A 21,803-nucleotide genomic window follows, 5' to 3' on the forward strand; every position below is an offset into this window, starting at 1 on the left:
TTCCAGGAGTTGAAGTTAATATTTCAAGCAAATGCCCGGATTGAGAGATATGAAGTCTCCAATAAGTTCTATAGCTGCAAGATGGAGGAGAACAGTTCTGTCAGTGAGCATATACTCAAAATGTCTGGGTATAATAATCACTTGATTCAATTGGGAGTTAATCTTCCAGATGATTGCATCATTGACTGAATTCTCCAATCACTGCCACCAAGCTACAAGAGCTTCGTGATGAACTATAATATGCAAGGGATGAATAAGACTATTCCCGAGCTCTTCGCAATGCTGAAAGCTGCAGAGGTAGAAATCAAGAAGGAGCATCAAGTGTTGATGGTCAACAAGACCACTAGTTTCAAGAAAAAGGGCAAAGGGAAGAAGAAGGGGAACTTCAAAAGGAACAGCAAGTGAGTTGCTACTCAAGAGAAGAAACCCAAACCTGGACCTAAGCCTGAAACTGAGTGCTTCTACTGCAAGCAGACTGGTCACTGGAAGCGGAACTGCCCCAAGTATTTGGCGGATAAGAAGGATGGCAAGGTGAACAAAGGTATATGTGATATACATGTTATTGATGTGTACCTTACTAATGCTCGCAGTAGCACCTGGGTATTTGATACTGGTTCTGTTGCTAATATTTGCAACTCAAAACAGGGACTACGGATTAAGCGAAGATTGGCTAAGGACGAGGTGACGATGCGCGTGGGAAATGGTTCCAAAGTCGATGTGATCGCAGTCGGCACGCTACCTCTACATCTACCTTCGGGATTAGTATTAGACCTAAATAATTGTTATTTGGTGCCAGCGTTAAGCATGAACATTATATCTAGATCTTGTTTGATGCGAGACGGTTATTCATTTAAATCAGAGAATAATGGTTGTTCTATTTACATGAGTAATATCTTTTATGGTCATGCACCCTTAAAGAGTGGTCTATTTTTATTAAATCTCGATAGTAGTGACACACATATTCATAGTGTTGAAACCAAAAGATGCAGAGTCGATAATGATAGTGCAACTTATTTGTGGCACTGCCATTTGGGTCATATCGGTATAAAGCGCATGAAGAAACTCCATACTGATGGACTTTTGGAACCACTTGATTATGAATCACTTGGTACTTGCGAACCGTGCCTTATGGGTAAGATGACAAAAACACCATTCTCCGGTACTATGGAGAGAGCAACAGATTTATTGGAAATCATACATACAGATGTATGTGGTCCGATGAATGTTGAGGCTCGTGGCGGATATCGTTATTTTCTCACGTTCACAGATGACTTAAGCAGATATGGGTATATCTACTTAATGAAACATAAATCTGAAACATTTGAAAAGTTCAAAGAATTTCAGAGTGAAGTTGAAAATCATCGTAACAAGAAAATAAAATTCCTACGATCTGATCGTGGAGGAGAATATTTGAGTTACGTGTTTGGTGTACATTTAAAACAATGTGGAATAGTTTCGCAACTCACGCCACCCGGAACACCACAACGTAATGGTGTGTCCGAACGTCGTAATCGTACTTTACTAGATATAGTGCAATCTATGATGTCTCTTACTGATTTACCGCTATCGTTTTGGGGATATGCTCTAGAGACGGCCGCATTCACGTTAAATAGGGTACCATCAAAATCCGTTGAGACGACGCCATATGAACTGTGGTTTGGCAAGAAACCAAAGTTGTCATTTCTAAAAGTTTGGGGCTGCGATGCTTATGTGAAAAAACTTCAACCTGATAAGCTCGAACCCAAATCGGAGAAATGTGTCTTCATAGGATATCCAAAGGAAACTATTGGATACACCTTCTATCACAGATCCGAAGGCAAGACTTTTGTTGCTAAATTCGGAAACTTTCTAGAGAAGGAGTTTCTCTCGAAAGAAGTGAGTGGGAGGAAACTAGAACTTGACGAGGTAACTGTACCTGCTCCCTTATTGGAAAGTAGTACATCACAGAAACCTGTTTCTGTGACACCTACATCAATTAGTGAGGAAGCTAATGATAATGATCATGAAACTTCAGAATAAGATACTACTGAACCTCGTAGATCAACCAGAGTAAGATCCGCGCCAGAGTGGTACGATAATCCTGTTCTGGAAGTCATGCTACTAGATCATGATGAACCTACGAACTATGAAGAAGCGATGGTGAGCCCAGATTCCGCAAAATGGCTTGAAGCCATGAAATCTGAGATGGGATCCATGTATGAGAACAAAGTATGGACTTTGGTTAACTTGCCCAATGATCGGCAAGCCATTGAGAATAAATGGATCTTCAAGAAGAAGTCTGACGCTGACGGTAATATTACTGCCTACAAAGCTCGACTTGTCGCAAAAGGTTTTCGGCAAGTTCAAGGGATTGACTACGATGAGACCTGCTCACCCGTAGCGATGCTTAAGTCTATCTGAATCATGTTAGCAATTGCCGCATTTTATGATTATGAAATTTGGCAAATGGATGTCAAAACTGAATTCCTGAATGGATTTCTGCAAGAAGAGTTCTATATGATGCAGCCGGAAGGTTTTGTCGATCCAAAGGGAGCTAACAAAGTGTGCAAGCTCCAGCGATCCATTTATGGACTGGTGCAAGCCTCTCGAAGTTGGAATAAACGCTTTGATAGTGTGATCAAAGAATTTGGTTTCGTACAGACTTTTGGAGAAGCCTGTATTTACAAGAAAGTGAGTGGGAGCTCTGTAGCATTTCTGATATTATATGTAGATGACATATTGCTAATCGAAAATGATATAGAATTTCTGGATAGCATAAAAGGATACTTGAATAAGAGTTTTTCAATGAAAGACCTCGGTGAAGCTGCTTACATATTGGGCATTAAGATCTATAGAGATAGATCAAGACGCTTAATTGGACTTTCACAAAGCACATACCTTGACAAAGTTTTGAAGAAGTTCAAAATGGATCAAGCAAAGAAAGGATTCTTGCCTGTGTTACAAGGTGTGAAATTGAGTAAGACTCAATCCCCGACCAATGCAGAAGATAGAGAGAAAATGAAAGATGTTCCCTATGCTTCAGCCATAGGCTCTATCATGTATGCAATGTTGTGTACCAGACCTGATGTGTGTCTTGCTATAAGTCTAGCAGAGAGGTACCAAAGTAATCCAGGAGTGGATCACTGGACAGCGGTCAAGAACATCCTGAAATACCTGAAAAGGACTAAGGATATGTTTCTCACATATGGAGGTGACAAAGAGCTCATCGTAAATGGTTACGTTGATGCAAGCTTTGACACTGATCCGGACGATTCTAAATCGCAAACCGGATACGTGTTTACATTAAACGGTGGAGCTGTCAGTTGGTGCAGTTCTAAACAAAACGTTGTGGCGGGATCTACATGTGAAGCGGAGTACATAGCTGCTTCGGAAGCAGCAAACGAAGGAATCTGGATGAAGGAGTTCATATCCGATCTAGGTGTCATACCTAGTGCATCGGGTCCAATGAAAATCTTTTGTGACAATACTAGTGCAATTGCCTTGGCAAAGGAATCCAGATTTCACAAGAGAACCAAGCACATCAAGAGATACTTCAATTCCATCCGGGATCTAGTCCAGGTGGGAGACATAGAGATTTGCAAGATACATACGGATCTGAACATAGCAGACCCGTTGACTAAGCCTCTTCCACGAGCAAAACATGATTAGCACCAAAGCTCCATGGGTGTTAGAATCATTACTGTGTAATCTAGATTATTGACTCTAGTGCAAGTGGGAGACTGAAGGAAATATGCCCTAGAGGCAATAATAATGTTACTATTTTATTTCCTTATATCATGATAAATGTTTATTATTCATGCTAGAATTGTATTATCCGGAAACATAATACTTGTGTGAATACATAGGCAAACCAAACGTCACTAGTATGCCTCTACTTGACTAGCTCGTTAATCAAAGATGGTTATGTTTCCTAACCATAGACATGTGTTGTCATTTGATTAATGGGATCACATCATTAGGAGAATGATGTGATTGACATGACCCATTCCATTAGCTTAGCACCCGATCGTTTAGTATGTTGCTATTGCTTTCTTCATGACTTATACATGTTCCTATGACTATGAGATTATGAAACTCCCCTTTACCAGAGGAACACTTTGTGTGCTACCAAACGTCACAACGTAACTGGGTGATTATAAAGGAGCTCTACAGGTGTCTCCAAAGGTACATGTTGGGTTGGCGTATTTCGAGATTAGGATTTGTCACTCCGATTGTCGGAGAGGTATCTCTGGGCCCTCTCGGTAATGCACATCACATAAGCCTTGCAAGCATTGCAACTAATGAGTTAGTTGCGAGATGATGTATTACGAAACGAGTAAAGAGACTTGCCGGTAACGAGATTGAAATAGGTATTGAGATACCGACGATCGAATCTCGGGCAAGTAACATACCGATGACAAAGGGAACAACGTATGTTGTTATGTGGTCTGACCGATAAAGATCTTCGTAGAATATGTGGGAGCCAATATGAGCATCCAGGTTCCGCTATTGGATATTGACCGGAGACGTGTCTCGGTCATGTCTACATTGTTCTCGAACCCATAGGGTCCGCACGCTTAAGGTTTCGATGACACTTATATTATGAGTTTATGCATTTTGATGTACCGAAGATTTGTTCGGAGTCCCGGATGTGATCACGGACATGACGAGGAGTCTTGAAATGGTCGAGACATAAAGATTGATATATTGGAAGCCTATATTTGGATATCGGAAGTGTTCCGGGTGAAATCGGGATTTTACCGGAGTATCGGGAGGTTACCGGAACCCCCCGGGAGGTATATGGGCCTTAGTGGGCTTTAGTGGAAGAGAGGAGAGGTGGCCAGGGCTGGGCCGCGCGCCCCTCCCCCCTAGTCCGAATAGGACAAGGAGAAGGGGGCGGCGCCCCCCCCCCTTCCTTCTCTCTCTCCTCTTTCCCCCTCCCGAATTCTATTCCAACTAGGAAAGGGGGGGAATCCTACTCCCGATGGGAGTAGGACTCCTCCTGGCGCGCCCTCCTCCTGGCCGGCTGCAACCCCCCCCCCCCTTGATCCTTTATATACGGGGGCAAGGGGCACCCCTAGACACAAGTTGATCCACGTGATCATATTCTTAGCCGTGTGCGGTGCCCCCTTCCACCATAATCCTCGATAATATTGTAGCGGTGCTTAGGCGAAGCCCTGCGACGATAGTACATCAAGATCGTCACCACGCCGTCGTGCTGACGGAACTCTTCCCCGACACTTTGCTGGATCGGAGTCCGGGGATCGTCATCAAGCTGAACGTGTGCTAGAACTCGGAGGTGCCGTAGTTTCGGTGCTTGATCGGTCGGGCCGTGAAGACGTACGACTACATCAACCGCGTTGTGCTAACGCTTCCGCTGTCGATCTACAAGGGTACGTAGATCACACTCTCCCCTCCCGTTGCTATGCATCACCATGATCTTGCGTGTGCATAGGAAATTTTTTGAAATTACTACGTTCCCCAACACCCAGTTACGTTGTGACGTTTGGTACACCCAAAGCATTCCTACGGTATCCGGGAGTTGCACAATCTCATGGTCTAAGGAAATGATACTTGACATTAGAGAAGCTTTAGCATACGAACTACATGATCTTGTGCTAGGCTTCGGATTGGGTCTTGTCCATCACATCATTCTCCTAATGATGTTTCTCCTAATGATGTGATCCCGTTATCAATGACATTCAATGTCCATGGTCAGGAAACCGTAACCATCTATTGATCAACGAGCTAGTCAACTAGAGGCTTACTAGGGACATGGTGTTGTCTATGTATCCACACATGTATCTGAGTTTCCTATCAATATAATTCTAGCATGGATAATAAACGATTATTATGAACAAGGAAATACAATAATAACCATTTTATTGTTGCTTCTAGGGCATATTTCCAACAATTAGCGCTTGCGTGGGTTAGCTGCCGCCGCCGTGCGCCCTTGCCGCCTGTGAATTTAAAACACAAGCTAAAAGCCACTAAGCCAACCATTTGATTATACAATGATTGTAATTATTCGTATAACTTAAATTTCATATGATAATGTTTCGTAGCAAGGCATTTAATTTCATATCATATTCTAGAGTTGTTTGATTATCAACTTTATCTACTTGGCACGTATGTGAAATTATTGACGAATATTAGCTATAGCTAAGACATGCTCCAGCTGCTAGAAAAAAGTGATAGCCTCTGCAACAACGTACATGAGATGACATGATGGTTGTATGCCCTGATGACATGATGGTTGCACACAGCCAAAAAAAGGAAGAAGAAACTAAAAATGATAGTCCTGCTATAGTGTTCCAGGCCTTGCAGCGGCAGCAACACAACCACCACCAAGACAACACCTGATGTCCAGATTCTCCAAAAGAAACGTCTCCAAGGAGGAAATAGTGCACCAATGCCGTCGTCGCCCGATCATAGATCTTGGATTTTCACCCCGAAGATAATCCTTGCTCTCAAAATAATGCCTTCAACAAGACCATTGCCAGACCCAATCAATTAAGGCCAGACCTTGAATTTTCACCATGAAAGACAAGACTTTGAACTTCACCTGTGATGTCGTCCCCACTTACATACTGTAGCTGATACGCATCCCGAAACTCCAAGCAAGTTCCTCAACGTCGTAGGCTCCAATCAACATTACTGGTCCTCCAACCTCGGCTTCCATGACATTCTCCGCCTCTGACTTCACCATGGAGCTAAACATATCTCCTGATGGCAACAAATAACAAAGCTTTGCGCCGCTCGCTCCTTAACGGAGAACCAATGGGCACGACCGAATCCCACCCGATCCAGCAATCTCCAGGCATAACACGCCCATGGGAGTTCGCCGGCGAAGCCTTTCGGAACCCGCCATTCCAGCCAGATCAGGAAGGACAAGCATTAGGCAGATCTTCGTCTTTGTGCAAGAGGAACCCTAGGACCGCCGCCTTTATTTGAGCACACCAGCAGGCCCCCTCACTGCCGGTCGGAGCAACATCGAAGAAGGCAGCCGCAACGCATGACCACAAACAATCCATGGCAGGGGGCGACCGAGATCAGACCCTTAGGCCCTGATCCGACGCACCACCGTGCCGCCGGAGATCGGTGCCGACGCTGCGCACCACCCGCTGCTAAGACGTCGCTCCGGCTTCAGGCCACGGCTACAGGCCGTGCCGCCCTTGAACCGCTGCCACCACTCCACAACCGCCCATGGAGCCGCCGCCATAGTGCACTCTCCTCTCCACCATCTTTAGACGAGAAGGGCGCCGCCACCACTCCACAACCGCCCATGGAGCCGCCGCCACAGTGCACTCTCCTTCCCACCATCTATAGACGAGAACGGCGCCGCCACCGGCATCGGCGGCGCCCGCAGCCTGGGGCACGCCGATGAAGGGGACTGGAGGGGACATGGGAGGATCCTCCGGAGTCGCCTGATCGAAGGCGACCTGGGAGGCGGTTAGGTTTCGGATCGCCGATGCGGATCTGGGGCCTTCCCTACCTTGGCAGAGAAGGTGAGGGTCGCGGGAGAGGGATGGAGCAGCGTCCCTGGAGGGAGAGGAGGTGGCCGGAGTTGGGGCTAGGGCGACGACGAGGTTGGGGTAGAGGCTCAGTGAGATGCGATCTGGGAGCCGCCGGCTTCCTGAGCGCACAGGGGGCGAAAGGCCCATATATAGCAGCCAGATTAGGGATATTTTTTTCAAAACTATGACCTATTTTATAGCAAATTCGGAAAATATAGCAAAGAGTGGAGAAAAACAAAACTAGCACCCTGTCGGCCACGCGTGGGCCGAAAAGGGTGTTTTCGGCCTCCCTTTGGCCGAAATGGACTTTTCGGCCTTGCCTTGGCCGAAAAGGTGCGTACCTGAGCCGAAAAGACCTTTTTGGTGAGTAGTAGGACGAAAAGTACTTTTTGGTCAGGAGTAGGCCGAAAAGTCCCTTGGGCCCACCTTTCCACGTTAATGGTTGACCGAAGGTGCATGGCTCCACTCTTCGGCTTATGTTAGGCCGAAGAAATTTTTTTTAAAATTTTGGTATATAAATACTGTGCAACCATTGTCCATCTTAGACACTAAAAAAAAATTCCGCGCAACCCTTTCCCCTCAATATTTCCCCGTCAACTCTTTCCCGCCATCCGTTTCCCGCCAACCCCTTCCCGCCATATGTTCCCGCCACCCGTTGACGGGAACATATGAAGAATTTATTTAATGGTATACTGTGGTATGGTGGGAAAGGGTTGGCGGGAACATATGGCAGGAAGGGGTTGGTGGGAAACGGGTGGCAGGAACATATGACGGGAAGGGGTTGGCGGGAAACGGGTGGCGGGAAAATATTGAGGGAAAAGGGTTGCGCGAAAATACATTTTTTCAATGTCTAAGATGGGCAATGGTTGCATAGTATTTATATACCAAAATTTTCAAAAAAAATTGCTTGGGCCTAACGTAAGCCGAAGAGTGGAGCCATGCTACTTTGGTCAACCATTAACGTGAAAAGGTGGGCCCAAGAGACTTTTCGGCCTACTCCTGACCAAAAAGGTCTTTCGGCCCAAGTACGCACCTTTTCGCCCAAGGCAAGGCCGAAAAGTCCAATTAGGCACTTTTTCGCCCAAGGCAAGGCCGAAAAGTCCATTTCGGCCAAAGGGAGGCCGAAAACACCCTTTTCGGCCCACGCGTGGCCGACGGGGTGCTAGTTTTGATTTTTCTCCATTCTTTGCTATAGTTTCCGAATTTGCTATAAAATGCGTCATAGTTTTGAAAAAAAATCCAGATTAGAACCGATTGATAAATAGTTAACTAGTACTACGATTGATAAATAGTTAACTACCTAAAATGCCCTTAACTACTCAATACACTACCAGAGATCTAGTGTAGTATTGGCTCATTTGGACCCTCCAATCAAATAAAATGAATGGTCCAAATATATTTAATGTACCGTAAAAAGTTTCAAAAACAATCTGTATTGACCTAAAAGAAATAGCGCTGGACATGCAAAACGATGAGAGGGACTCAGTTAGGAAAAGAGTTGTATATTCGTAGGCATCAACCCACCCGTTGGCTATAAAAAAAACAAGGCCATTCAAGACTTGCCCTTGAAGGTATATTTTGTAGAAAAAATTCCAAACATCACGAATCACTTCGTGACTCGAACCCAGATGAGCTAGATAACACCGTGCTATCCTAGCCAACAAGGTGACACCTTATTATCAAATCTCAACCCGTTGGCTATACACTACGACATTTTTGTGCTGAGCTTAGAGGCTGGGCATGGGTGGTCCCGGCTTAGAGGCAAGCCAGCCTCCAACCACCGTGTGGATGCCCTTATACGTTAATTGCTTGCATAAAAAATGGAGAAAATATAATAATACTGTACTACCAAAGATCCTAAGGCCCTCCACTATGTATCTGGTGCCAAAATTCTGACAAGTGTGCCACATATACATCAATGTCAGATGAAAAGCTTTTGGCACCCCTCTCACAATGTAGATAATTTGGCACCGGTGAAAGACTGGCCCACATCTAGCAGAATAATTGATCGAAGTACTAGTCTTCCTCTCACACAGAACCCATTCCATCTAGTCTGCATGCAAGATATGGATTTTCTATTGCCTCACTGAATTTGGCATCGGAGCATCTAGTTGCTCCGGTTCCCATAATTTTTCTTAAGGCACCAGCTGGGTAATGAAGAGCACCGATGTCAAATGAATCAAAAGTGAATATGGCACCACTTTTGGTCTACATAGTGGAAGCCTAACACGCACCCTCTGCTCCTTCTCCATTCCTCTTGTCTTCATCCCCTTCTCTTCTCTGCTCTCTCTCTCTTCTCCTCTCCTGTGCCATGTGTGCTTGTGCGCAACAAGTTTCAAATCCGCTCGTCCTCTCCGACCACCCAGTCTCAACCTCAAGCGCGCCCACCAATTACTCCCTTCGCCGCCGCGGCGCCTCTGCTGGACTGGCGACCCGGCGACCCGGCGGCGGGGAGCGGAGATCCACTCCACCGGGACTCGGAACTTGGACGGTAACCAGCCTTAACTTTCTTCGATAATACTAGCGAGCGCTAATCCCAGCTTCCGTCGGGTCAATAACTATTCCCGAATCCACCCTGATGCCCCCATCCCATGTTTACTCACCTAGGGTTCACTTTTCTTCTTCTCCTTCTATACTACCTGTATCTCTGCTGTATCCATCTATGTATTTTGTCATCGCTTACCATGGAAATTTGTGGGCAATCCCTTGAAACCACGGACGGATTTATTCTTGTTTAATCTCCATGCCTGATTCCACCAATCTGCACCTACACCAGCAACCGCTGCTTACTTCACTTTGACTCCAATCGACTCCTAGACCTTATTAGTTGCTTGCTTGCACATCCACCGATTTTTACTGCCTGTATGCTCTGTTTGTTTGTTTGTATGTAACCTCAACAACAGGCGATCTCCTGTCGGCGCCACCGCTAGTCTGCCCCATCTTCGATGGCCTTTCGGACATGGAGGTGTGGAGCATCTCGGCCCCCTACCGGCGGTAGGAATAATGTCTGTCATGTTCTATCCCCGTCCCGATGATGCGTTTAGCATCGCCGGAGGACATGTGGAGGTGTGCCTTCAACGGATCTCGCGGGATTCGGTCGGTGCTGATCTTTGATGGATTTGTCTGGATCCAGTCTTTGTTTCTCTTGTTTGGTGCTTTCGATATACGACTTTCTTCATCAGCGACAACTTCCCGTCTGGTGCGCTGGTCCTACGGGGCCTTAGCATGACAACTTCCCGACTGTCTACTACAACAAGGTTTGCTCGGCTCCAGCGAGGGAGGGGTGATGACCGCGGTGCCTCGAATGCACTGATACGGATATGGGTACCAGTATCGGGCCAATGCGGATACATAAATTCGTCATTAAAAGTACCAATACGGATAAGTTGTAGCTATACTCAAAGCAATCTGGAGGAGATGAGAATAAGAGATCTTCAGAGATTAGAGAAGAAAGAAGAGGATATGAGCTTGGCTGGGAAGGACAAGTGTACATACATGGCTGCTGCGTGAGGGGACGTTGGTGAAGAGGAGGAGCAGCTCGTTGCCGGCTAGCCGCCGCCGCCACTGGCCTTGGGACCTGGGTGAGCAGCCGCTGGCGACACAACCGCTGCCTGGTGCGAGCACGGGAGGGAGAAAAGACGCTGTGAGGGAAAGGATGGGGGGCATTGGGGCACTAGGGTTGCTAATTTTGCCTCTGAACTGGGCTGAGTGGGCTCTTACCTGGGCTGGAAAAGTATCCAAAACGTACTGGCTAAGTATCCCTTGAGTATCGCAATTGTTTTAAATTATTTACTCTCGGATACTCCAGGGATATGTATCAAGGGCGTATTGGAGGAGTATCGGTATCGGATACGGTATCTGATACGGATTCGGTTGTCGGTTGAAGTATCCGTGCATTCGAGGCGGCGTGCCTTCCGGTCGCTCTAGTGCTTGTAGTCGTCGCTAGGTGGTCCATGGATCTGGTTGTAATTCTTATTACCTCTAGTGTTTTTTGTACTATCGTTATTGGAGATGAATAGACTGGAAGTTTCTCAACATGCGACCTATTCCTTGCAAGGAAATGGAACAAGCGTATCATATAATATAACTCATATTGGAACAATGTCTATCTAGTGTAGGCTTGTATAGTTTCAGGTGTCCCCTGTTCATTTTTCTAGTGTAGACTTGTGTAGTTTGTATACTCCATTTTTTGAATCGGACCAACTTGTGTACGTCGGCAACCTCTTGTTTACTTGGCTTTGACTCGAATAGGTTCCTAAGTCTTGCTTGCTTGCACACCCTCTGAGTTTTACTACTTGTGTACAGCGAAATGGAAGGAGTGTGTGTGCGTGCGCGCGCCCCTCTGTGTTACCCATAAGGGAGCAGCATCAGCATGTATCTAGTGTAGGCTTGTATAGTTTCAGGTGTTCCTTGCTAATGAATAATGATCTTGTTCGTTTCATGGTTACATCTGACATACATTCTTATGCCTGTTTACTTCAGGTCAGGTTCACATTTCCCTTCCTGCCTGCCAAGTGCCAACTCTTCGACACACTGCTCGCAAGTAGTAAGGAAGCGTCAATGATATGAACTGCAACAACACTTGACAGCGCAATGGACCCTCCAAGGGACGCGGCTGGCTCTGCTGCCCAGAGAGCCATGCACGTGCCGTCGACTTCGCCTTCCACTGCTACTCCTCGCCTCCCCGAGTGCCATGCGCCGGGCACTGTCAAGCCCATTCTCAATTATTCTATCCAGACCGGGGAGGAGTTTGCCCTCGAGTTCACGAGGGACAGTGCTATGTCCCAGAAACACCTTGGTACGTCTGGGGACCAGAACGCTGCGACAAGTGGTTACATGGACTTGAGAGGAATGCTTGGTGCCAGCCACACGGCATCAGAAACTGGTCCTGATATATTCATGCTCACACCTATTGTCGATCCGCAGCAGGAGTCTGAAAGAAAACCTGTTACTCAGGTTCAGAATAGAAGCAGGCACTCGTCGACTAGGTCGGGTCCGCGAGCTCTGTCAGGTGATGGCAGTAGTCGGGGACTGTCTCACGGCTATGCTTCTTCCGAAGCTTCAGATACCTTCAGGAGAATCAATTTCCTATGCACCTTTGGGGGCAAAATCTTACCCCGGCCCAGTGACGGGAAGCTTACGTATGTTGGTGGTGAGACGCGCATAATTCGAATCAGCAAGGATATTTCCTGGCAGGAGCTCAGACAAAAGACGCTTGCCATCTTCAACCAGCCCCATATCATCAAGTACCAGCTTCCTGGTGAAGATCTCGATTCTTTGGTCTTGGTGTCAAGCGATGAGGATTTGACAAACATGATGGATGAATTCGCCATGATTGAAAGTGAAGGAGGTCCTCAGAAGCGCCGTGTTTTTCTGATTTCCTCGCTCGATTTTGATGATAACCGGTTGTCAAAATCTGATGATTCAGTTGCTCAGTTTCTAATACCTCAGTCTCAGTCTGGTGCGGCTAGAGAATTCATTGCAGAGGCTGCTGATTCTGTCGAAGGAGTTGAAAATTTAAATTCAGGGGCCCCATCACTTAACCTGAATGAACCATCTAGCGATGATTGCCTAGTACAGTTTGAGAAAAACTTCTGGAGCACTACTCGAGCTGTTGTAGACAGTGAATCTACAGCTGCTAACTCAGAGAACATAGATATTTTTGTGGACATCAATGACCGCCTCCCCCCTGATATTCTTTCTGATTTCTTTGCAAAGGATGAGTTCCCAAATAAGAATAATGACCAACGCCTGGTAAAGATTGACGAAGGGGTTTATACATTCCGAGAAGATAATGATGCAATCAGCATGAAGGGTTTGTATCCTAATTACAATTTTGACGCTGAGAAGAAGGCAGAGCCTTCCATCATAGTTGCTGATGTTAGCAGCATGCCTCCAGCTTATGCCTCATCACATATTGACCATCACCCAAAGATGAAGAGGAGTGTTGAAGCATTTCAAGTTGACAATCCATATGTACCTATGGGGGACAATACGAATCTGCCTGCTCCAGATTTTGAGGTATGCATGTTTAGTAGAAGTCCACTGTCTCTTTTATCATCGCACTGTGTTGTCATATTTATGATTATAATGGCTTCAGGAACCAAAGTTCAAAGAGGACAGAACTGCCGCACAAGTCATGGATGCTTCTCTTCGAGATTCTGATTTTGAACAGTTGCAGGTATGGTGGTTTTGTGTTGCAACAAACTTAATATGTTTTAGCTAAATTCTCAAAGCAGAATCATCTAAAGCCACATGACATTGCTATCTTTGTTCATTTTTGTCAACACGTTTAAGTGTTATTGTTAGATCTGGAAAGACAATATTAGCATTTTTTGGGTGCATAATATCCAATGGTTCTGCCAACCAAAGGGCACCTCACAACCTCTGTTACGAGCATGACCAGTGACATGCCAACAATGCTCACTTTATTCTTTTGGGAAAAATATATTTTAACAGATTATCAAGAATGAAGATCTCGATGAGCTTAGGGAACTTGCTTCTGGCACTTTCGGAACCGTTTACCATGGGAAATGGAGAGGAATTGATGTGGCTGTCAAGCGCATCAAGAAAAGCTGTTTCACAGGACAATCATCTGAGCAAGAAAGGCTGGTTAGCTCCTGAACGTGTGTTGAACTTGTGTTTTAAGTATGCTAGTTTGATTTCACGCTTTTCTAGCATATACTATATGACAGTAGGCTCTGAATATGAAAGGTAGTTGTAGCATTACTGAACATTAACATTCTCGAAATCTGTGAGTCATATTATCAATGTGGTGTTATATACCACAGCTGAAATTTCAGTAGAACGGAGTTGTTGGGTGCGGTAATGATATGATGGTCTAAATATTGTGGTTTCTAGGCACAAGAATTCTGGCGAGAAGCTGAGATTCTGTCAAAGCTTCACCATCCAAACGTCGTAGAGTTCTATGGCGTCGTGAAGGACGGGCCAGGCGGTACCCTAGCGATTTTGACAGAGTTCATGGTTAATGGTTCTCTTTGGCATGTCTTGCAGCGGAAGGACAAGTAAGATCTTCTGGTGTTTTTCTTGTACTTGTCCTTCTTTGGATCTAAAACGTAAATAGCTAAGCAAAAAAAAATTTCTCTTGTAACTTGAAAGGTGTCCTGATCTCCGTAAGCGGCTCATCATAGCGATGGATGCGGCGTTCGGAATGGAGTATCTGCATTCGAAGAAAATTGTGCATTTTGACCTGAAGTGCGATAACCTGCTGGTCAACCTCAGAGACCACGCACGCCCTATCTGCAAAGTAAGTCGAATTTCTGTTCCATCCATTTAAAATAGTGTTGTAATGACCACCTGAGTAAATTTACCGTCATCGTTATCTAGGTGGGTGATTTTGGATTGTCCAAAATCAAAAGGAACACCTTGGTTTTGGGGGGCGTGAGGGGGACGCTGCCGTGGATGGCCCCAGAGTTGCTCAACGGGAGCAGCAGCAAGGTGTCTGAGAAGGTAAATCATGTCTGCCCCTGGCTGCAGCAACTCTATTTTTTGTAGAGATTGTTCTTGTTTGTTTAGAAATATAGGCCTGACTAACCTACATCACGTATGTATGTTAGTGGTTGTTTTGTTTCTGGCCTGACCGACTAGCTTAGAGTTTGGTGAGGAAGAAGTTAAACTAGTACTAGTAACTACAGTAATAGGGCAAGCTTGTTGTTTTCGGCATGGATGCAGGTCGACGTGTTCTCGTTCGGCATCGTGCTGTGGGAGATCCTGACCGGGGAGGAACCCTATGCCAATATGCACTACAGCACGATAATAGGTACGTCTGATGATTCCTTGAGATGTTTTTCTTTTTTCCTCACTTGTGAGGTGTATATATCTTTAAACTGTGGTTGACCGAACATCCAGGTGGCATCGTGAACAACACGCTGCGCCCGCCGGTGCCGTCCAACTGCGGGCCGGAGTGGAGGAGGCTGATGGAGCAGTGCTGGTCCCCGGACCCAGCGCAGCGGCCGGTCTTCACGGAGATTGCGGCGCGGCTGCAGTCCATGTCAGCGGCGGCCAACCAGCAGGCCAAGCCGTTCCTGATGGGGATAACGGGGGGCCAAAAGGTGCTGCAGGCGCCGGCGGACGCGGCTGTCGAGTGGGTGCCCATGCGTGACGGGGTTCTCTTGGATGTCGAGGTCATGCAGGTCCTCACCCCCGAGATGGCTACACCGGCCCCCGACCACGCCGCGTCCGCGCCCGCCTCCGTCCTCGCGCCGGACTCGCTGCCCACGACCACCCCCTGGCCGATGCGGCTGCCACCAAAGACAGAGACCATGCTCTCCAAGCTTGAGATCTCAAAAGGTAAGCTTGTTACTCCTTGTTTATACCATTCTCATACCTTAATTGGGCTAATTGTACTAAACTATCTGAATGGTCTAAAACTTGTCCCATCTAGATCTAGTCTTGATTGGCATTTGGGATCTGGGATGGCTGTTATGATTTAGGTCTTGCAGAGCCTCACTTGAGAATTAGTTAAATCAGTATAGCATGTTTCGTTATGTTAGATAGATCACCTGATCGATGCCCGCCGGCGGTGAGCTCCAGTGCCACCTGCCCTCCTCCGCCCGAGTAGCTGTAGTTCAAACATCCAGACCTGGATCTCTTCTTCTGTAGGCTTCCTCTCTCCTACTTTTATCCTGCATGTGTAGAAAGTGGTAGCGAAATTTCACATCTAACAATCTATGTTTTGGTGACAGATATGGACATGGAGCTGAGTCCAATTAGTGCTTCTCTGGGCGCCATGGGCTCCCTTCCACGGAAGCTCCACGAGCTCCTTGCGACCAAACACTGGGCTCTGCGGGGGGTTCTGATGGATGAGATCCATCATCTCACGGCTGATCTGTGCATCCTATACAACTTCATGCTGAAGCTCTCAGATGCGCCGCAGGACCCTCCTATGGCCGCGAGGTACTGGATGAAGGATGTGCGCGAGCTGTCCTATGACATGGAGGACTTTGCCGACCAATTCGTCCATGCTCATGGCCGTGCCAAGATCCCTATAGCTAATCACCGCAAAAATAAAACCCTTTCTCGGGTAAAGATTGACCGCCTTCCAGAGAGGCACAAGTGGCGACCTGGGATCTCCCACAAAATTTCAGAATTCAGGTCTCGAGCATATGAGGCGATTCAGCGATACTGGCGGTACAAGTTTGATGATTGCGGCTCCGATCCTGGGTACTCACGTATTGCCCATGGCCGTCCAACTAATTTGCCAGATCCTGATGATCTTGTTGGCATAGAAGGCCCATCGAAAGAGCTCGAGCGGTGGTTGATCGATGGAGAAGAGCAGCTCAAGGTGGTGTCCATTGTTGGTGTTGCAGGGATCGGTAAGACCACTCTTGCCTTAAGGTTGTGGGGTATGCTCCGTGGACAATTTGAGTGCGGGGCATTTGTGCAGACAGCCCAAAAACCCGATATGAGAGGTATTCTTAGGAACATACTCTTCCAAGTTCGGCCGCACCAACCTCCAAACCATGGCGAGATGCGCCACCTCATCAACGGCCTCAGGGAATATCTACAAGACAAGAGGTAATAGTGCTCTGTAGCCATTTCATTTACTGCTATACTAGTCTATTCAGAAATTTTCAGTTTGTGGAGCCGATGATTATAATCGCTGTCCAATTATATGCACATTTCAATTTGCAACATAGATCTATTTTCTTGGGAAGGAAAATCAGCATACAGTATTTCAATTCTCTAGCTCCACTTTAATAATGCGGAATAGTAGTTTCAAGTGAAGACAACAGTACACCCGACGCCACAAGCCACATGAGAAGACGTCAGATGTGGCAAGGGATTAGAGATAAGCCAAATTACTTTGTTCCCAAGTTTACCTCTGTCGTATTCGAGAAAAAGTTTACCTCTGTTCATTTGGGCTTCAGCTCCTGGCCCGTAGAAATCACCCACATCTTGTGCATCCATGTTGTTTTTCTGGACTGCTTTCCAGCAGTTACTTCTGAAAACAACTACACTCAAAACACGCCCTTAGAAGATATACTGAAAATAACATAAGTTCGTTGGTTTGCTAAATTGAGATTGATTATATTGCTTTTCTAGGAGCGATCCCATAAAGGGATTAGGCACTCTCCCTACTGTTCTTAAAAAAGGAAACAGAAAAGAAAAGAGAGTCAACATCTAGGAATTCTGTCACTGCCGTTTGCTATGGTTTTCTTGGTCGATGTTTTTCTGATCTCTTAACAGGGCCAATGAATTTTTTGTCAGGTTAATTATACTATCCATGGAGTGCCATAAAGAGTATCTATTCATAAAAAGAATTGACATTCAATGAAACAGGTGTCCTGACATCACATTGAAAATCACAGAAGTCAATGCGCTGCACTGTACAATAGAATTCTCTGAATCATCTTAAAAAAATGATGCTCTTGAAAAACCTCAAATGTTACTCTTTTTCTATTTTATATTGTCCCCTTGGTGTTTGGCTAACAAGCATGCTATGTATAAAATATCTGTCAGGTACTTAATTATAATTGATGACATGTGGGCTACATCAGTGTGGGATGTGGTTAGTCGCGCTTTTCCACAGAGTGATTGTTTCAGCAGAATAGTTACTACGACAGAAATTATGGAAGTAGCTCTTGCATGTTGTTGTTTTTTCCCTGAGCATATTTTAAAAATGGAACCTCTCAGTGATATTGACTCGGAGAAGTTACTGCTCCAAAGAATTCTTGTCTCACGAAATCAAAGTCCTCCACAGTCTGATGATGTTACACCTCAGATTATAAGAAGTTGTGGTGGCTTGCCACTAGCAATCATCATTGTAGCCAGAATTTTAGCAAGCCAACCTGAGAAACTAGAGCAGTGGGGCAGTACACAGAATTCTTTTGATTGCATTATTGGGGATAATCCTACAATGGAAGGGTTTATGGGACCAATATTGAACATTTGCTTCATTAATCTTCCACATCATTTGAAGACTTGTCTGCTCCATCTTAGTACATATCCAGAGGGCTACCTATTCTTGAAAGAAGACTCGGTGAAGCAATGGGTAGCTGAGGGTTTCATATGTGCAAACGAAGGTGAAGACATGGAGGAAGTTGCTGGGTGCTATTTTGAGGAGCTTGTCTGTATGGGCCTGATCCAAGCTATGGATATCAACTGCGATTATGAGTTGTTATCTTATTTAGTACACCAGGTGGTACTTGATCTCATTACATACAAGTCCATTGAAGAGAACTTCATCACTGTAGTGGATTATTCGCAAACAACAATACCACTTGCTGATAAAGTTCGTCGATTGTCGCTCCACTTCGGCAGTGCAACATGTGCAACTACACCAGAAAGCACCAGATTATCACAAGTTCGATCACTTTTCTTTTCTGGCCTGTTTAACTGCATGCCTTCATTTGTCGTGTTTAAGCTTCTTCGAGTACTAATACTTCATCTTTGGGATGATACTGGAACCAAGACATTGAACCTCGCAGGAATTTGTGAACTTTTTCGGTTGAGATATTTGCAGATCACATGCAATGTCACTGTAAAGCTACCAGATAAGATTGAAGGGATGAAACACCTGGAAACACTGCAAATAAATGCACAAGTACTTGATATTCCACCGGACATTGTTAGACTTCCGAGCTTGTTGCATCTCAGTCTTCGAGGTGCAAATCTACCTAGTGGGATTGGGTGCATCAGATCTCTACGTACACTCATGTATTTTGACCTTGGCAATTGTTCTGAAGACAACCTATGGGGCATTGGTGAGCTGACAAACCTGCGGGATCTTCATCTCACATATTCTTCATCACTCTCTAGTGAACATTTGAAGAGAAATCTGATAGCTCTGGCCTCTTCACTCGGGAAACTTTGTAACCTCAAATCTCTCACTCTGGCTGCCCGTACCACTGGTACTGCTGGAACGGTGGTTCTTTTTGATGGTTCGAGCGGCATGTCTGCCCCCTTCTTTCTCGAGAGACTTGAGTTGTTGATGCCCATTTGCATCTTTTCCAGACTTCCCAAGTGCATCGGACAACTCCGCAAAATCTGCATTATAAAAGTTGCTGTCAGAGAACTGCCGATGAGTGATATTGCTATCCTTACAGGATTACCTTCTCTCACAGTTCTCTGGCTGTCTGTGCAGACAGCTCCTGAGGGAAGGATCGTCTTCAACGACAAGGCATTCCCCGTTCTCAAGTATTTCAAGTTTAGATGTGGTGTACTTTGCATGTCTTTCATGGCAGGAGCCATGCCCAATCTTCGTAGGCTCAAGCTAGGTTTCAATTCCCATATCGGGGAGAAGTATGACAATATGCTAGCCGGAATTGAGCACCTTCTAACCCTCCAGTGCATTGCTGCACAAATTGGAGCTACCACCGAATCTGACTGGAGGGCTGCAGAGTCAGCGATCCACGATGCCATTGACAAGCACCCAAGGTTTCCTAGAAGTAACACACAGTGGGTGGATCTGATTGAGGAAGAATGTCGTCCTTCAGAGAAACATCATTGGAGCCAAGAAAAAGTCTCATTAGGTGAAAAATATGTGATGAACAAACATGCTGATAGTGGGTACGAATCTTCCTTATTCACGAAGCAATTCCTCGCAACTTTGCCTTTATTCAACGGTTTCTTTTCCTTCAATGCTACCATTATCTGTCAGGAAAAAAGACCAAGTGCTATAACAAATCTTTCTTGGCCATTTTCCAAGCACTGTAAAACATCGCACAATGTGGTTTTAGCCAGAACAAAGCTTGCTATAGTGTACGTATATTGTCATTTCCTCTTGTCTTTAACGTTTTGACGTTTTTTTTGTTCTCTCCAGGTTGTCTCAACTTCCCAATCTGCCATCAACTATCGCTTCAGGTCACCTGAAGTCAGGTAGTTCAATCGAGGAACCAAAAAAGTCGGTAGCACCATCGTTACCCTGTACGGTGAGTTCCCTCCCCTCAAATATAATCGTAGTTCCATCAATCTGTTTTCTGAAAAGGAGAATAGAGCTGGACTGCAAGTAGTTTTAGTAAATTCTGATTTGCAAAAGATGTGCATGGATATTTCAGTTACACCACACACGGATATCAATTCGAAAGGATGCATACAAGAACCAGAGAGCCCGGCTGCCCTGGGCGGCGGTGGTGGATCTAGCGGCGGTGGCGGGGTGTCGTTGTTTGCTGGGACTGGCAGTACACCACAGAAGACGCCGAGCTGGTAGGGGCAGACGCCGAGCCGGTATGAGGAGACGCTGAGCGCCCTGCCCCTGCCCCTGCCCCTGCCCACTGCACCAGCCACCAGGCGTGGGGGTCACTCAGATGCGCTCGACGCCTTCGTGCTGCGTTCCAGGAGCATGGTGGCCAGCCCGAGTCCAACCCCTTCGCCACCCACGCGTGCGGTCTGCCTCTACCTTAGCGAGGTCTGCGAGCACCTGGCTCACGGTCGTGGCGTCAGCTACGGGAAGAAGCAGCACAAGAAGCCGACGCCTGGTGATACCAGCAGCAGCAGCAGCCACCAGTCTCCACCCCCACGGCAAGAAGCCTGGTGACACCAGCAGCAGCAGCAGGGGCAGGCGGCAGCCACTAGCCACGAGGCTCTACCCGGCCACCCACACCGGAAACCGACGCCTGGTGACACCAACAGCGGCGGCTGCTACGAGCCTCAACCCCCACTGCGGCCTGCTGACGATTAGCACTACGCAGGTGCCCATTTGGTGTGACCGACTGACGAGGGAAATACACCTTGGTTCCTGGTTGTAGGTACATCCTATATGGAGATATATTTTTAATAATTGAACAAAATGTTAAAATAGTTTACAAGTATTTTTAAAATAATCTTTACTTATTTTCGCAGTTAGTATAAATTTTCAGGAACAAAAAATCAATGTCGACTTCAGAGCAAAGAAGACAAATTTATTTGCTATGATAGATCACTATTCACATCATTTTGGTCAATTTTTTTGTTTTTTTAAAAGAAGTCAAAGGGGGATTTTCTTTAGGTACGAGAACTATGATGGTGTCATTCCAACACTCCGAAACTATGTTATTATAGATTGCTTCCAAAACCTCATCAGTAAGTTTATCTGCCAAAATATGCCAGCACTTCTTAAAGAATATTGCATTAGGACCATTTGGGCCCGCGGCCTTCAAATCCCCGCAGAGGAAAGCACACGTTCACCTCTTCCGTCATGCAATCTTGTAAAAGTGCATCTTAATTTCATCATCTTTCAGACCCTCAACATGACCTCATTTGGAGGTTTGTATTCAGGCCGCTAACTTGGTTGTGAACGAACCTATAAAGTAGTCTGAGATGAAAGGATTAAGGGCTGATAGATCATCATGCCAAACACCTGGGTCA

At 45.9% G+C, this 21,803-nt stretch overlaps 1 protein-coding gene across 2 annotated transcripts; it reads left to right on the plus strand.

Moving 5' to 3' along the window:
- The first annotated feature begins 9,642 nt into the window (after positions 1–9,642).
- Positions 9,643–21,390, plus strand: LOC125516104 (disease resistance protein RGA5). 2 transcript variants are annotated; one of them, XM_048681583.2, is made up of 13 exons: positions 9,658–9,987; positions 11,979–13,517; positions 13,597–13,677; positions 13,956–14,108; positions 14,358–14,521; positions 14,616–14,763; positions 14,844–14,966; positions 15,189–15,276; positions 15,366–15,806; positions 16,202–17,033; positions 17,979–20,027; positions 20,281–20,389; positions 20,516–21,390. In XM_048681583.2, exons 2-13 carry the CDS (start codon positions 12,090–12,092, stop codon positions 20,699–20,701), a joined length of 5,802 nt encoding a protein of 1,933 aa, XP_048537540.2. In that variant the 5' UTR covers positions 9,658–9,987; positions 11,979–12,089; the 3' UTR covers positions 20,702–21,390. The 2 variants fall into 2 exon arrangements, with proteins under 2 accessions (XP_087383203.1, XP_048537540.2); XM_087527077.1 differs by lacking the exons at positions 17,979–20,027; positions 20,281–20,389; positions 20,516–21,390 and adding an exon at positions 17,727–17,962 and having other exon boundaries at positions 9,643–9,987.
- Positions 21,391–21,803: the final 413 nt, after the last annotated feature.

Source organism: Triticum urartu, chromosome 6A, assembly GCF_056163025.1.
Source record: "Triticum urartu cultivar PI428250 chromosome 6A, HENAU_Tu73, whole genome shotgun sequence".
In the NCBI taxonomy this organism is placed as follows: Eukaryota; Viridiplantae; Streptophyta; class Magnoliopsida; order Poales; family Poaceae; genus Triticum; species Triticum urartu.